This window comes from Pithys albifrons, chromosome 4 (assembly GCF_047495875.1).
Source record: "Pithys albifrons albifrons isolate INPA30051 chromosome 4, PitAlb_v1, whole genome shotgun sequence".
In the NCBI taxonomy this organism is placed as follows: Eukaryota; Metazoa; Chordata; class Aves; order Passeriformes; family Thamnophilidae; genus Pithys; species Pithys albifrons.
This window is the reverse complement of record NC_092461.1, coordinates 68,850,340-68,868,822: the sequence shown is the minus strand read 5'-3', so window position 1 is coordinate 68,868,822 and position 18,483 is coordinate 68,850,340. Positions and strand designations below refer to the sequence as shown.

Here is an 18,483-nt window from a genome sequence, read left to right as displayed (position 1 = left end):
CATCCAACATCCTTCTAGCATGGCTATTTGTACTGAATCTGAGAGAAAGTTTGATTGGGACAATCACAGATGATATGCAAAAAAATGCCTGTAGCTGCTCTGAAATATTCACACAGTTACAACATCTAAAACAAACTACACTTACAGAAAAAGCTGATGAGCTGAAGGCTGTCTGCTCATGCTTTCAAGAATTGACAGAAAATAAGTTATTATACTTGAGGAGGGAACTTGAAAAGCAGGACTCCTCACATTACCACAAGAATATGCCCATATCTGAAATTCATAATGGTATACATTTGCATGAATCTGAAGGAACAGCTGAGCCTTGTATTCCAATGGACAGTGTCAATTCTGAAGAAGCTCTAAAACTCTCTGGGGAATTAGAAAGCTGTTTGGATATGGAGAAGGATCTTTGTGGAGAAACAGAGACCTTAGACTTGAGTGCTCCCAAAACAAAGCTAGATGGTCAATTTTCCAATACTGATCCAAATACCTGTAGCTTTTCATCAGCTACAGAGATTTCTGAAAGAAATGAAGAAATGCCTGATAGACTATATGAAAAAACACAAGTTAAACCCATTGATGCATCATCTATTAATGAAGAGTCAGAAACTTCAGTAGAACCCAGCTCAACAGTTCATAGTGTAACTTCTAATGATAAAAATTTTGTTTTAGACCAGGATATTTCTGAATTGGAAGATGAAAAAGATAATATACATGTCAATTCTGATAAAAGTGAAGATGAGGATGTTGATCTAAAGTCACTGAGTAATGACAAAATCCCCCCAAAGCAACATAAACTAGCTCCTGATACCTCTGTAGAATATAATGATGAGGACTATTCTGTTCAGGATGAAAAGGAACATGCAGAAACTTCTGAGGAAAGCTCTGAGAGGTTATCTACAGTCTCTCCATTATCATTTCGTTATGAATCAAAGCAAATTACAGATTGTGACATGAGTGAAGGAGAACAAAAATTGCAAGTAGAAGAATTGGAGAACAAAATGTGTTCAGACACTTCCCAATTAAAAAAATGCTTAAAAAGTCCTGCTACTTCAGATTGGTCAGATTACAGACCAGATACTGAAGAGAGTGAATATAACTTTAGAGCATCCAGTGACTTGACCAATGAAAGTGGGGAGGAAGCAGTACTTGAAAAACAATATAATACTGGCTATGTAAAAAGAACTATTGAACGACTTTATGGCAAGACAGAAGCTTCATTTAAGCCTGACTTTCACAAAGGATTTCCTTATATGTCAAAAGTATTTCAAATGGATACTGAAGGACTCCACTCTGCAGTGGGGGAAAAAATAGTTTATTTTTCTCAAGAGCCTTTGTCTAGCTCTGCAGAAAAATTGTCATGTTCTTCACTACCGTTACAAGAATATTTAGTAAACATAAACAAAAATGACAATACATCAAGAAGGGAAAATACATCTTTACCAACATCACAATCTACTCTTAACAGAGAAGAGATAAATTGTACTAATGACTGTTTAGGGGAATTTCCAAAGCAGCAGGGTCAACCTAGCGTACATGCTAGTGAGGATGAAGGAATATTGATAGATAAAGGCAAATGGCTTCTCAAAGAAAATCATTTGATAAGAAGATCACCACCTGAACGCATTGGAATGTATGGTAATTTGGATACAACATCAATTGATACTAACAGTGATGAAGTTCCATACTCTCACTTTGGCAATCTGAATCAGTACCCAGTCCTCGATGAAATCTCTTCTTCAGAACTTGAAAACATGGTTAAGCCCCCTGAAAGATTTTGCAACTACTTCAATATGCCTCATAACAGTGATTCAGAACCCTTTCAGGATGAGCTAAATACAAAAAGCAAACCTAGCCGGAATGGTAAGATCCTTCCTGCAGAAAACACAGAAAAGATCAAAACATCAGTCATGGTAGGTTCTACTTCCACACAGGCTGATACCGGTTTTCCAGCCTTTTCATCTGTAGAATTTAGATTACCTGATAACAAAGTGCATCCATTGGAAAAGCCTTTAAATGCTGAACCCATACAGTCTCAGCCAACTGATGTCAGTAGTGCTAACAGAAGTGCTCTTCAGGAAGAAGATTCTCTGGATAGACTCCATGCTATATGTGGCCAACATTGTCCAATACTGATGGTAACAGTAATACCAATTAATGAGGAACAGAGAGGATATGCCTACCAAAAGGCATCTGATATTGAGAACCTGCTGGTTCCACATTTGCTGGCCAAAAAGAGGGAATGTTTAGAATGGTCAGGTGAAGATTTAACAGACAAAAATAATCATGGGACTTTGAAGAATAACTCTATCAATAAGATTGCCAATAATATTTTTAATAGGTTTTATGCTGATAACACCTTAGATTTTATTAGTAGCTTTGGAATACTTGCATCTCCAAGTCTGAAAGACAAAAATAATTTGGGGAAGTTACATATTACAGAGGATTTGGATGTAAAACACACGGAAGTCAGAAATTGTCAAAATAATGCATCCAAACACATACCCAGTGATCTTGTAATAGGCACAAATAATGAGCTACCCTATGGAATGACAAAAATATATCAAAGCTTAAGAATAAGTGTAATTCATATTCTTGGAGAAAAAATTTCTCCCATGTTGGCAGATGCAGCAAAAGCCTGTCATTTGGAAACTTTTCTGAAGTGTTACACTTCCTTAAATAGCATTGAACATAAAGCCTCTGGAAATAAGAAAAATGAAAATGCCTTTCCTACAGAAGAAAAAGAAAAAGAGGACAAGGAGGAAGAAGATGAGGAAGAAGTTTGCTTTTGTACAAAGAACAATGGAAAGAATAAAGATGAAAAAGTATTGTAATAGAGATCTTGGAATTTAACATTAGATTAGTGAAAACAACTTCAGCAAAAAAAAAAAAATCACATAATAAACAGCTGAATGCCACACGCAGTAAGACTCTCAGTATGAACACCTAGATAATTGTATACCATTGCTAAAATACAAATAGTACTTAAATTTTTATGGAAACCAACATGGGAAGAAAGACTGTTCTTCAAAGACAATGATTTCTCAGTTAAATGACAATTTTTCCTTGAAATATTATATGCTAAGAGATAGTTACCTACTAATAATCTAATTTGACAGAAATAACTACTACTTGTTAGAACAGAGAACTGAAATTTGAAACACCTTTTTAAGATAAGGTTCCTATATTTCATGACATTTGAGAAGGAGTTTGAAAATTGTCTTTCAGCAGAAATACTTTTCCTGGAACAAAATCAACTGATACGTTTAGTAGGAAATACTATTCACATTCTACAATACAATTACAAGTATCAAAGAGAAGTCATGTTAATTTTATATAGATGTACACTATCAAATTTCTATTTGAGTTTTTAAAGGCCAACTACAGAATATTTATAAGAGTAAAGAGATTTTTCATTCTGTATGTAGGATCACCCAGATACCAAAAGAAATTTACCTCTTTTATCCAGAGGAGAGTAGAAAAGGGACATATTTAGGAATAGAGAAGGGAGACTTGTTTGTCAATGGACTTCCTGACTCCTCTTGCCATATTTCCTTCTGAGGCAGCACCACTTACTTAAAATTATTCCACATACACTAAATGTTTCAGTTGCGTGTTCTTCTTTAACCTCCGTATTTTAAAGACAGTCCACATTGTTTTAGTTTTTCCACTTGTTTTTTTGTAAATATGTTGTATTATGAGATCCAAGGCATGTGCAAAATGTTTCAGGATCTTTCACTCTGTTATTAGAATTATTTTGGATACCTGTTTACAGATTTTTTTATTATTACATGTGTGTAGTATGAACTTATATATGGTTTACAATTTTCAGTAAACTATTTCAAACATAAAATTGAAAAATATATAATGTATATTTTGATTAGGCAGGTTTTCAGTTAGATTTTATTTCCTAATACTGCATAGTACCTTGCTTCAATGTCAATGAAGTCAGAGACATACCTGAAGAGAAGTGTTACTTTTCTGCTAGAGAATGAGAATTTGACCATTCTGTACTCTTAGAGGCTGTGTCTAAAATAACTGGCATGTACATGCTGTGATAAGCCATGGGTCATGATCCTTTGATTATCCAGATTGGGAACCTAATAAAAGGCTGATGCAAATTCCTTTTGGCCCAGAGGCTTTGATTGTCTCCACGTGGGACAAAAAGCATGTGGAGGGGAAGTGGAAGTTGGATCTGAAGCAAAAGGGGTTTGCAGGGCAGGTAGAAAATGTAGAAGGATTTTTCAGTTTTTAGGAGTCTAATGGCCCATATATTTCCCCATAAAAAACTGTTATGTTTCTGTTCTTTGAAGAATGCATTCTGTGTAATAAAATAATGCTGCAACCCTAAAGCAAGATATATTGTCTGATATATTTCACACCAAGTAACTGGGTGCTATTTCCCATGCTGGCATTGTTTCTGATGTTCTTCTGTCCATCTCCGATTTTTTTTTTTGCATCCTTCTGCTCCAAGTGAAGAGTCTCAATGGTATTTTTTCATTATTTTACATGTTGATACAGAAATAAAATGTATATTTGGAAAAGGAAGGTCAAAATTAATAGAACCCAACTGAGTGTCATATTCTGAGTACCAAGCTTCTATGCTGTAAATAATGTCTAATTACAGGCAAAATAACATCTACGTCTCCATCACTCACACTGTTTTTGATTCACAGCACCCTGTACTGCATTCACAGCACCTTAACTTTTTTAGATCAAGGTTCAAGAACCTTTAATCAGAAGCTTATTACTGAGTTACTGAGAAAACTAAGCACTCAAAAGGTGAGATGTGAGGTACTTCCTGAGGTTACAAGAACCAGAGACCGCAACAAGTAGTGAAAAGATTGTTATATTAACTGAAAGACTTGGTTTTGATTTCAGTATGTTAACTGAAAGAGAAGGAATACAATGGTGACCTCAGAGCAGTACAAAAGATTGACAGTGAGATGTACTATATTGTCATACTGTCATTAATGGCTCAGGGAAGATCACAGAATCATAGACTCATTTATGTTAGAAAAGACCTCTAAGACTGAGTCCAACTGTTAACCCATCACTGCCAAGTCCACCATTAAACCATGTGTCCAAGTGTCATATCTACCCAACTTTTAAATACCTCCAGGGATGCTGACTTCCCCACTTCCCTAGACAGCCTCTTCCAATGCTTGACTACCGTTTCAGTGAAGAAATTTTCCTAACATCCAATCTAAACCCCCTCTGGTGCAACTGCAAGTCATTTCCTCTAGTCCTATTGCTTGTTTCTTGGTAGAAGAGACCAACCTTCACCATGCTACAATCTACACACCCGTGTATATATATTCTATATACAAAGATAGGAATATTAAATGTCTGAGATATGCAGATAAAATAAAATTGCTTTCATTAAGTAAGACTGGAGAAGGCTGAAGAGAGAACCTTGCAATGTTGGTGGCTGGAGCAACATATTGATTGACAGTGAAAAACACCATGAGAAGTAATATAACCTACTTTATATAGGATAGAAAACAATTTAGTAAACATTCAAGAGATTTATAGAGAGTATGCAATTCCTAGAGAGGGAATTCAGTTTTTGTTTTGCCATTATTAAGAAAGAAACTGACAACATAATGTATAGATCACAGTCTGGGGAAGTTTCAGTTAATCTAGTTTACCCCTTGCTAGAAAGAAACCACACAATTAGGTAAGTAATTTCATTTAATTACAAAATCTCATTTTAAAACGTTTTCTCTATAGTCATTACATATTCCATTAGAGGGACATTCTAGAGCTTGAGTCCTCCTTCTGATGTGTGTCTTGGCTGTTTTCTAGTTTCCATCCTCAACCTAGTCATGATTAGCTTACATATATCTGTGCCCTAAAACCATCATTGTAGTTTACTTAGAAAGGTCTTTTTCCTCCTTGGTATCTATCAACAAAATCAGATATTCTCTCAACTTTTTCTCCTACATTAATATTTTCTTCATTTCCTCTAATCATCATGGTTGTAATTTCTTAAATGTGTAAGGCATATTTATCTTATTTTTAAGGATATCAGAGGAAAGGGAGACCAATTAATTGTTTAATGTATCCCTATTAAACAAATAATTGACTTTTATAACACTAATGATATCAAATATCATTAGTCTAATCACCATGTTAATCCACTCTAAGAATTATAGGGAATATTTAGTGCAATTTTCTTACCTTATGTCATGGTTTAACCCCGGACAGCAACTAAGCCTCATTCAGCTGCTTGCTCACTTCCCCACCAGTGGGGCTGGGGAGAGAATTGGAAGAGTAAAAGTGAGAAAACTTATGTGTTGAGATAAAGAGAGTTTAATAGGGAAAACAAAAGCCATGCACATAAGCAGAGCAAAACAGGGAACTCAGTCAGCACTTCCCATGCATGTGTTCAGCCACGGCCAGGAAAGACAGGCTTCATCAAACATAACAGTGACTTGGGAAATCAGATACCATCACTCCAAACATCCCCTGCTTCTTCCTTCTTCTTCCCCCAGCTCTGTACGCTGACTGTGATGCCATATGGTCTGGATGGTCAGCTGGGGTCAGCTGTCCCAGCTGTGTCCAGTCTCAACTCCTTGTGCATTCCCAGCCTCCTTGCTGGCAGGGCAGTATGAGAACTAGAAAAGGTCTTGATGCTGTGCATGTGCTTCTCAGCAATAACAAACCCATTCCCATACTATCAACCCTGTTTTCAGAACAAATTCAAAACATAGTCCCATACAAACTACCTCAGCAAAACCCAGCACACTTTAATAAATTAAATTAAGGCAAGAGGTTAGGTACACCTATCCACAGTAGCTTAACTCTTTTATACTTATAGTTATTTATATTTATGCTTATTTATGTTTTATACTTATATGAACTTTTCCAGTTTATTGTGTTCAATCTACAACATATCTTGTAATGATCAAGGTTAAGTTATTGGTAACAATATGCCTCAGTGATACTACTTTTCTTCATTCCATACCATTGGTACTCAGCATCCACTGAGTGAATGGTTTGGGTTGTAAGGGACCTTAAAGACCGTATAGTTTCAACCCCCATGCCATGGATAGGGGCACTTTTCACTGGATCAGATTACTCAAAGCCCCATCCAATCTGGCCTTAAATACTTCCAGGGATGGGGCATCCTCAACTTTTCTGGACAACCTGTTCCTGTGCCTCACAACCCTCCCAGTGAACAATTTTCCTCTAATATATAATCTAAACCTGCCCTCTTTCAGTACGAAGACATTCCTCCTTGTCCCGTTACTACATTCTCTTGTAAATATTTGCTTACCATCTTGCTTATAGGCTCCCTTCAGGTACTAGAGAGCCACAACTAGGTTACCCTGAAGCCTTTACTTTTCCAGGCGGAACAGGTCTGATTCTATAAACCTTTCCTAGTAGGAGAGGTGATCCATTCCTCTAATCAGCTTTCTGGCCCCCCTCTGGACTTGCCCCAACATGTCAATGTCCTTCCGGTGCTGTTAAACTTCAGTGGATTCCAAACAATTTGTTTACATCTGATAGCCAATCAATACTTTTGCAGAGATACAGATCCTTTCTTAAAGAGTTTTTTTCCAGCACAGCTTTCAGAGATCCTAATGTTTGACATGAGTGCCAAGGCTGTCATTACTCAGCACTGCCCTGAGCAGAGCTGATAGATCCTTAGTAAACAGAAAACTATATTTAATACAATTTATACAAAACTCCAAAACTATGTTTGAAAAGTGATCTATGTTCATGCAAATTTAACATAGTCATATGAAGCACACAGAGTAAAAGACATGAATGCAGCAGAACATTTCTTGACATGCCCAACACATCAAACAATATTTGCCTGCTGTAATTTTGTGAAATACATTCCTGTATTTGTTGGCATGATGTTATTTAGAATTTTGATTAGTGAAATGCATTTTGTTTAAGAATCTTGAGTTTAAGTAATTCAATGAGTCTTTTTATCTTTTGATAGATAGGAAATGGAATGTGTCAATCCTCACCAGTGATGTGCCATCTGCAGGAACAAGCTCAAAGGTTCATATTACATTGTATGGGGATCAAGGCAGCTCTGGTCCTATTTTTCTTGATGGAGACAAGGGAAAATTATTTCAGAGAGGCAATGAAGACATCTTCACAGTAAGTAATATATATTCATTGTGTTGCCCTCTTGGATTCTGCTATATCTCAACACCTTTCAAAATCTCTGTGATGAAAAGAAGTTTTTCGTGTGGTACACATATCTAGAAATGAGAAATGGGACTCTAAATTTTAGAGCTAAATTTAGTAGCCTTTCTCACGCACTCATCCAAAGCTGATTTGATATATCTGTTTAAAAAGAACTACTGTTTAATTTACATAGTGCCAAATAAAATACCAAGAAATATAGGGCAATGAATACTTGTTTAGTTTATAAATTTGGAAAAGGACTACAGTATTAAAAGTTAAATAAGGAAGTGAGGAACTAGGATATGGTGCAAATTTTTAACTTTGTTAAACACCTGCTGTTTTATTGAAATAATGGCAAATTTTATATCTGTAATAAATCTGCTATCTACAGCTGCTTTTGCTCCCAGTTCCACAAAGAAACACCAAAACCCCAGAACAATCCTTCCTCATCAGTCCTGTAACATGGTCATTTCAGAGAGCCAGGATAGGTACTTTATCACAATCTGCATATGATAAACAGGTGCTTCTATTATTAGTACCCAGCATAACAGTTCCCCTGCCTGAGAAAAGATATTTAATGGCAACATTGATGAAGAGCTCACTTTTTCCACAATAGCCTCATGGATGTTTGGGATACAGAAATGCAGTCCTTTGCCCTCTTCAGCCTGGTGGAGTTTCTCAGAAGAAACATCCTTGATATAGTATGTCATTCTCCACCTGTGATATCACAAAAGCCCAGATTGCAAAGGGTAGATAAAACAAGTAACCAGGTCCCTGACAGATAAAAAGACTCTCTTCATCACAGATGATGCTGGCTGCTTTGCCATTATTGCAACTAATTTCACCCTCAATGACTTTCAAATGTAAAACTTGGAGGTAGTCTCATTATTTGGGACCTAGGATTTCCCTCTTAGATGAGTATCCATAGAACTGAATACAATTAAGGAGAGCCCACTCTGAAATGTATAGAAAGAGAAAAGGTTCTCTGAGTGCTCGGTATGCTAGATCTCAGTTAACGCAGTCTGTCCTTTCTGCTCTGTCTGTTTACTGTTTATAACACTGAGTTCAGGGAAGTTCATGATACAGGGAACTCAGTTTACATCCATCTATATACTGAAAACATGAAAATGAATTCTACAGAAAACAACATAAGGACAGAAAATCAAGCCTACATTGTAACAAAATAAATTATACAGTAAGGAGGGAAGAAACTCACGGTGTGCTTCCAGTTCCTTCAAGATAAGCTTTATATTTCTACACTTAAGTTTATGCTAGTTTAATAACCTTCATGCAAAGTTATTCCCTCAGCAGCCTGCTATCTCTGCTGGACACACTCATTCAGCCTGCCCAAGAGCTAATCTTTCAAATACAGCTTTTAAAGTTGATTTAATTGAAATTTTTTGTAAAAAGAAGCATCAGTCTGAAAAAAATTGTTTTCAAATTGTAAAGTATACACACCTGGAGGGGTAGGGAGAAAATTAGAGGTATGCAGGAGGCAAAAATAAAATTGTGGCAGTTCAGTGGTATAAATGTTAAACTGAGGCAGGTTTTAGGGTCAAGACAGTTTTACTTTTTAATCATACATACAGAATGTATTCATCTTCCACTGAGGCCAATATTCAGTGGGTAACTGCTAGAGCAGCATCCTGAATCTATTTAAATGGGGCTGGCAGGCCAATGGGGTTTTTGAGGGTTGTCCTTTAGAAGACACAAGCTTCTAACTATTTTTTGAAGCAAAATAATTTGGAAACACTTGTTTAAATATCAGAATATTTAATTCCTCCAAACAAAAGTCTTACCTTACAGTTACCAAATAAATTTCTGTTGTATGTTTTTCTGTTTGACAAATGTTTTGTGTTTCATTAGTTTGTTTCTTTTACAGATTAATACTAGAAACATAGGACATCTCTACAAAATACGCATTGGACACACAAACGCAGGAAAGTCCCCTGCCTGGCACTGTGAAAAGGTAAAAGCAGTAAGAAAGAATTTTATCTTTCCAAGGCAGTAACTATGATGGTGGAGTCAAAATATTAGCAAGCACAAAATTCCTGGGATAAATATAATTAGCATCATCAAATGCATGCACCTTCATTTAAGAGATTATTTATGAAGGAGTGTTTTCGTGTGGAATTAAAGGCAGCTCATGGCTTGGTTGGCTGTTGGCAATATAGTGACATCTCTGTGTTATGTTTCTTTAAAAATATGTGGCTGGGCAGGAAGGAATGCTGCTTAACTTACCCATTATAGTCTGAGTTTTCTACATCTTTGTATGCTACACAGTGTCTAGAGTCTGTTGAAACCCGGAAAGTCACTGAATCCAGTCTGGCCAAGTCCTTCCTGAATCTGTGGCTCATGGTGTGTCTTTATGCACAGCATAAATACCTCAGAGCTACATTGTAAATGTTTCTAGTTCTGTGTCTCTGAGTAGAAAAAGACAATAACAGGTTTTTTACCTCATGTAAAAAATATCTTGATGCAGATAAAGCAAATACTATAAGGCAAAGAGAATCAGTTAATTCTGCTTCAAGCCTCAGTTGTGAAGCATAGTATAGAGGTTTTTTGACGGGAAATTAAAGGATTTGACTTCTGTCCTTAACATCCAGAAGCATTATGCATGTCAATTATATGTCATGCATGCCTGATAGACTTCCATCTTTGTGCCAAGAGTTTCTTATCTTTCAGTTATGAGGCAAGAGTTTATGAAGGGCTTTAGTAAATACTGGTTAACTCAAAGTTAAAATTATATTTCAAGTATATCTATGTAATTCAAAGTGTCCACTGGAATCAAATATTCCTTGATTGGTGCTCAGAGTCTGGCGATTTGATGTTTGTTTTTATCTGGGACTGTGTTTCAGAAAGGACACTAAGGCCTGGACAATGTTAACTGAGGTTTAGACTATGAGTTCATACCTCAAGCCAATGGACGTTTCTCTGAAACATGTCTCTGGTAGCATCACTCTGAGAAGTTTCATGATAGAACTATAGGGAATATATTTCTTTCAGGTCAGGTGAGGATTGCCTGATTATAAAGCCTAGTTATTTGTTTTCCAGTTGTGTCTTGTTTTGAAGAATGCTGAAGCCAGAATATTGTTTAAGATACTTTTTTCTTCTGTTTCAAGTTAATTTTTTTCTAAAATATGTGTGTGGAAGCAGTGAAAGCGTGGAAAATACCTCATAGCTTTGTCCCATAAGGCAGAGGGACAAGTTACCTGCAATTTCTAAAGTGTATCTGAGTTGAGAAGCTAGAATAGAATAGTGGGTTTTCTCTTATAGAAAAGGTTCATTTGTATATATAATCTTGGTATTAGAAATTTTGGTTATCATAAAATCTGATTCAACAAATAGACCTTTGTACATCACCCTCTGTGAAGAGAGGCTGCAATGCTTGCTTTGTGTAAGACAGACATTTAAATTAAGAGACTGAGGATGTCTGACAAAACAAAAGAGAAAAATGAGAAGTTATTATTCTCCTTCTTTCCACCTGTGAGATATTAATTTAAATAAATAAATAAATAAGATGATTAAACACTTCTGTTTGTTCCACTAGTTATTTGTGCATAAATTTTAGTTGCCTCTTTATGGAATCTCAGCCAGTCAGGCACAGTTTTAGGGTGGGATTCATCAGCCAGGGTTAGATCATTTCCTCTTTGCAACTTTGGGCAGAAAGTCAAGGAAAAGAAATACATTCAGCTTAACAAACCTTATAAGTAACTTAGTGTTTTGTATAGTAAAGAGCCAAAGGAGTATAGCCATTGATTTCTACACTTCATAGATGAGAAACAGCCTATAGACACTTAACATCATAGTTACTTGGGAAAACCACATTTTTTTTCAGGAAGAACTGCTATTAAAAGTGAGTGATCTGCAGCTACACAGCTTTTCTGGTAGTTAGGCACACTAGTTTGCCATCAGTGTCCTGCAGTTTCTGTGTCTGTATCAGTACTGAGATGATATCAGGCCAGAAAAAGTCAATGAAGGTGCTGCTTTGCTAATCTAAACTCCCTTTTCAAGTTTCATCAGTAGATGTTGACAGGCCAAGGTGTGCCAGGTTTTTCAGACAAGATACAGCTCGTTTTTTAAGGTTTAATATTCAAGCAGCAAAAGAGAGAAATGATTCCAGTAATTCAGAGTTCCTTCAATATTCAAATTAAGGAGATTAGATTCTGCAAAGTACAGAGCGAAACTACAAGTACGAGTGTCTTTCCTTCTCTTTGCTGGTCCAAAATCTAGTGTAGATATCGGTATAAATTATCATAATCAGGGGCCATTGTAATATACAGCAGGGTCTGAAGTGCTTGCTAAGGAATACTTTGAAGTACAAAATAACCTCCTTCCTTCCTTCAGCTGGTGTGCATATGGTCCTTTTGCTGCTACATGCGAGAAGCTGGGCATAGGAGAAATTTGTGTAGGGCATTGTGCAGGCCTCAGCTGGTGTTGGGGCTGGCACTTTCATCTTCTTTGACCACATCACCAGCTGGAACACCAGCTGTGTTTTGTGGATGTGCACCTGAGCTGATAAACCCTGTTTCTTAGTTTCACTTGAGTTACTCTGCCTTGTGCTTTCAAATCTGACATACTAAAAAGTCAGATTGGGGCAGCTATATTCAGGGAGCAGAAATACTCCAACCCCATGGTTTTGTGATCATGCGCAGAGATCTATCAGCACAAATTTCAACAGCATCCCACATGTTTCATGTTCTGTTCTACCTTGTGTCAGATCAGCAAATTAAATTGCAACTCTTGGTGCTACTTAGGTGCGGTTGCTGAACTTTTTCTCAGGGGAACAGTTTTCTTTCCCTGTGCATCGATGGCTGGCCCAGGACCAGGCAGATGGGGAAATACTTGTGGAGCTTCCTGTTTTACAGCAAGGGCAGCCTATTCTTCCAGGTAAGAACAGTACCACATCAGATAAGTCAGACCACAGACTAGTGTTGATAGAGATGAATTAATTGTTTTTCATCTGGTTCTCTATTACTTTTTGGCTTCTATAACACTTCTGTGCTCTTTTCCTGTGGTTACTGGGCACACTTGGGTAAAAAGTTAAGAAGCACTGGAAAGGAGATGGGAGAGTCTTTAATGCTTTGAATTTCACAGATTCCTCAAGAGGGCTCCTTCTTTGGTAAGATTTTCAGACTCTGAGTTTGGTTTAATATAAAGGCAATAGTAGACACCTTATATATATGTAACTACCATGAAGCCAGCATATATGAGTCAGATTGCAAACTCTGTTTTCAACAACTGAGGATTATAGCTCCAGTATGACTATTGTAGCTGCTGTTTTAATTTCTTTTTGGTAAGTGTCTGAGACAGGTTTTAAGAATACTTTTAAGTTCTAGATGTGGAATAAAACTTTAACAATGTTTTGAAAGGCTGTAAGTGTTAAAATCTCCATTACTCACATGAAGACTGTATTGTAATTCTAAAAGTGAATGATATCAAACAAAACAAAAATTATTTGGTGTTGCTGTTACACTCTTTTAATGTCCTGCTCTACTACACCAATTCCTGTCACTTGTGCTGAATGTTGTTGTTATGGGATCTCTGCTTGAGCAACAGGAAGGAGGGGGAAAATCTGTGCTTGTTCTTCCCTTCTCTTCAAATGGCTTTGTCACTTTCTGGCCTAAGAAAATTATAAGGGCATAGCAAGATCAGTGTGCCCCAGGAGAGATGTGGGTGAGGAAGCAAGAATGCTGGGGCAGATTCCTATGCTATAGGGTGTGATGCTAGAGAGGGAAGAGCCAGAACACCCACTGGTATTACTTGTGCTAGGACTTTCACCAGACTAAGATCCACCTGGGAGATGCCTTCCTCTGTTCCCCCCAAAAATCATATAAGCTGCAGAGGATAAAATTAATGGTACATGAGAAACTTCCATTTTAAGTTCTCAAAAAATTTGGGAATCCCTTTTCTAGAATGTTTAATATTATAGCAATGATTGCTAGTATGCTTATGGTCCTGTGTGCTGATCTTGTGAAACTGAAATTGTAACAGGTATTTTAGTTGTAACAACTGTTGTGAATGCAGTTAGAAGGAAGAAGAAATAAATAAAATCAAGGGGCTGAAATTCAGAAAATGGCCCATGAAGGTGGGGAAAATTACTCTTATAAGAAAGAGCTGGGTGGTCTGGACTTGTATTTATGCTTCTCTATTATGACTGAACTCTGAGATTAACAACCTGACTCGAAGAGCAGAAAACAGACGTTTGTGCCTCAAGAACCTCCTAATTTTCCAGCTCTTTCTGAGTAGCTAATTTCCTTGTTTCTGAGATAAAGACAAAATGAAAGATTTTTATTATTGAGTGATCTTCATGCATGAAAAGCACAAAGACACACTTACAACCACAGTCTCAATCTGCATTTTGTAGTTATCAATTTCTCCCTCACACAAGGGAGGAAGAAAAGAACTTCTCTGCATTTCTACCAGTTTCAGTGTAAGAGGAGTCATGCTGAAGGCTTTGGAGAAGGCAGTTTCATCTCTGACTAAGTAATTGAAAGACAGCCTCTGTGTCTTTTTGCCAATGCTATATTTCTGCATGAGTCAGTGAAGAGGGAACATAGCTTTTATCTTCAGAGAAGATAGTTTGATAACAGAGCAGTGAAGGGATCTGGATTCAATGTGAAAGAGAGATGATGAGAGGCACTTTAAAACCAATTTCAGAATAAAGAGGCTGAAACACTCTGATTTAACACTTTTTATTCAAAGGAAAAACATGGGAATTAAACTGTTAAGAAGTATTACACAGAGATTCTGTTGCTCTAATGCTGGAGTACTGAGCATCATTCATTTGACATTTTATCCTCTGCCATCCTACTTTTGTCCCCTTCTGCTCATGGCTTATAACACAGTATTTAATTATATGCTGGGAATAAATCAGAATGACAGAGTGTTGGTGGCTGATGGACCTTTGCTTTTCTTCTTGTAGAAACTGGAAATTGTAGCAATAGGGAAGATTGTTTTGGTCCTAGAGATGGAATTGTTGATCTGGAGAAATGACTTCTCTACCTCTGCCATTGTCTGTTCATGGGGCATCTATTCATGTGGGTGCTGCAAAGAAAAAAATTGGGCAAGTACATAGATCATGTGGTGCCATGTGAAATGATATAGGTAAAATGCTGTGTGAATTAACAGTTCCTAAATATAAACTATTTTGAGTATTGAGACAGGCATACTCTGGAAAAAATAGTACCTGATTATGTTGCTAACTAAAGACTGTCAAAAGCTTCTGTGTCTTAAATGTCGCTGACTTTTACCCAAATAATAATAGCTGATCTGAAACATATTTGTTTTGCCTCCTTGTTCTGTCATTCATAATTCATAGGCATGGGTAAAAGAACTGAATTTTGTACATGATCTTCACCCTTACACTATCTGATTTCAGAATAATATGTTTACAAATGTAACATTGTACAGCCACAGAGAAAATTAGATGTAAATAACACAGATACTTCTCTTAATCACTATTCTGCAGACTTTTCCATGCAATACCTAAAGGAAAGAAACATAGAGCATCTCAAGTTGGAAGGGACCTATGAGGAGGATCTCCCTGCTCCTCACAGTAGTACTTAAGGCTAAACCATATGTCTAAACCATCCAGTTTTTGAACTTGTAACAGGCTTAACGCTATGACAACTTCCCCGCAAAGACTGTTCAAGTGGCCAAACACACATTACTTAAGAATATTTATCCTGTTGTTCAGCCTGAAATTCCCCTGACACAGCTTCATTCCATTAAGAGAACCATCAGTTCCTAGGACAAACCTGTAAGCATTATAAATACTTATTATAAAGCTTGGATGATCCCTAGGCTTATGAGAAGTAAAGAGAAGTATAAAAAAATTGTGAACATTGCCTGAAATTTGAAGTTAGCCATTTTAAGCCTCTCTCTGGATTATTAATAGCATGTTTCTACAGTACAATACTTCAGAGAAGCTTAGAGGTTCTCATCTCAAAATGAGTTAGCTCTTAAGCCAGAAGGAAACTACCACTGGTGTTCTGTGTGGGCACAATAAAATAACTTGTGCAGACTGTTTACTGTTCTAGCCAGATTGTTACCATTACCCAAACAAAATTCTTCAAAGATTGCTTGTATAGTAACATGCACACAATTTTCTCCATTAGTAAATGAGAGATAATCATGAGAAAAATAAGGATAAAAGGAAAAATTGCAAACCCTGACCAGCCACTTAACATAATTGCAGATATGGACTCATTGTGAATAAATTTTTCACTGCTTATTAAAAGAAGGTGTTTGGCCATCAGAAGAATGAAATGTGAAAGCAACCTCTTTTAGACAATTACAGTCAAGTTTCACAGCATGTTTCAAGTGGAAACTGACAATTGAATGATGATAATGTTGATGTTGTTTCGAATTCAGTGGTTCAGAAACTCTTTTCTATTTGCAAGACAAACACAAGGACACCTACGCCTGGAAGAAGACCTTATATGACAGAAATTAGGTTTTTCTTTTCCCCTTTCATTCTCTCTGTACCTCACTTGGTCTAACAAAATTATGTTACTGTATGTTGTCATAAATTTTGCTTTTCCTACATTTATTCTGAAGATTGTAATAGCATGTTTTTATCTTAATTCTGAGTTTTATGGAGTTCTTACATTTGCATTTTAATGACCACAGTTTTATATTGATACATATTTTTATGTATAATAGCCTTTTCTTCAGTTTCAATAGATTTTGACTCAAATTGAATTTTACTTGCATTATCCCTTTCTATTAAATAAATGACTTATTGAATTTAAGTCCTAGTTTTTTCATCCCGAATTAATACCCTGTAAAGAATTTTCATATGGAATGTAGAGAGGTGTTTCATGCCTGGAAACATTCAAGGTCAAGGTGGATAGGGCTCTGATCAGCCTGATGTAATTGAAAATGTCCAGGATCATGGCAGGGCAGTTGGACTAGATGGACTTTAAAGGTCCCTTCCAACAAACCATTCTATGATTCTATCTTATTTCATGAATTCCTAAAAGAATAAAACAGTGCAGTTGAGTTGTGAGGTTCTAGAAAACTAAATTTATGGTGCTAGATTTTTGTCTGTTTGGTTAATCAGTGCATTGAAAAAGTTAAAGGCTTCAGTTGCATAAATAGTTTTGATGTCACCACTTATGGTGAAGCTAATCTTGAATTTATGGTTATTATTTCAGCTTTATGATGATTTCAAAAGATGCTGCAGGACAAAGATATAGTATTGTGTATTTAAAGTTAAGTTCTCTTTGCATTCTCCACAGTGACAGCCTGGGACAAAAGCCATAAATGGAACACCAAAGGAAGATTTTATAGTATTTTACTGGATAGCATTTTTAAGGTTTTATACCCTGTCCTTGATGCAGAAGTATTTGGGCTCTACAGACACATTCCCAATTAGATGTTATTGTAACTATAATAGTGCTTGTGATATGAAAAGTTGTAATCTTTTATTGTCAGTGACAGTCTATGAAGTGCATGTGACAACAGGAGACCTGTGGAATGCTGGAACTGAGGCTGATGTGTATATTTCTGTCTATGGAGAAAGAGGTGATACAGGATCAAGACAGCTCCTCAAGTCACAGAAATCCAAGAAATTTTTAAAAGGACAAGTAAGTAAAAGACATTTTTTTTATATCTTTGACTGGCTTTTGTTTCTTAGATGAATGGTTATTCCAAGAAAGGTGCAATTAGAAAAGAGATAATTACTGCACTCCAATGGCTTTGCAAAATTCCATTAATAAACTCAGAACAGTTGCTGAAGTTATACCAGTGCTTTTGGAAGTCAGAATTTTCATTTATAACATAAGTAAGCTGTGCACTTCTGATTTTCATTCTTCTAAAAATTTTATTTAATAAGCAAAGAGGAAATGAAACTGCTATTTCTATCTGCATTTCTAATGTTGAAATCTGCTGTATTTTGTAATTGTTTATCCAATGAAGCTTTCAGCAGGTTTCTCTTTTCTGATTCTGATCCCATTAATTTGAAGGGAACTACTCCCATTAGCAAACTGATCAGGCTTATTTACTACCTTTATTTCAGGAAATCTAATCTTCCTGGTTTGTTCTCACTTTATCATTAGCTGATATTTCAAATGACCTTGACAAAAGAGTTATAAGCGTTTATGGGTCTTCAGAATTTCATGCCTGAAGAATGCTCTGCCCTTTAAATTTTACTGAAATTTTATTGATTACAGACTGACATCTTTGCTGTTGAAGCTGTGCACCTTGGACATTTGTACAAGATTGTTATAGGACACAATGGTCTAGGATCAGGTCAGAAATCTCTCTATAACCTCTCTATACTCACTGAATGCTGCCTGCAAATTTATTAATGTTTTATTTGAA

General features: G+C 36.4%; 1 protein-coding gene across 10 annotated transcripts in view; it reads left to right on the top strand.

Moving 5' to 3' along the window:
• Positions 1-18,483, top strand: part of RP1 (RP1 axonemal microtubule associated) — a 184,016-nt gene that overhangs the window by 10,420 nt on the left and 155,113 nt on the right. For all 10 annotated transcript variants that reach the window (XM_071554517.1, XM_071554516.1, XM_071554518.1 and 7 more), the window contains exons 4-8: positions 7,961-8,124; positions 10,037-10,123; positions 12,912-13,044; positions 17,596-17,747; positions 18,333-18,411. In XM_071554517.1, coding sequence (XP_071410618.1) covers positions 7,961-8,124; positions 10,037-10,123; positions 12,912-13,044; positions 17,596-17,747; positions 18,333-18,411 — 615 coding nt within the window. The remainder of the gene's footprint in view (positions 1-7,960; positions 8,125-10,036; positions 10,124-12,911; positions 13,045-17,595; positions 17,748-18,332; positions 18,412-18,483) is intronic.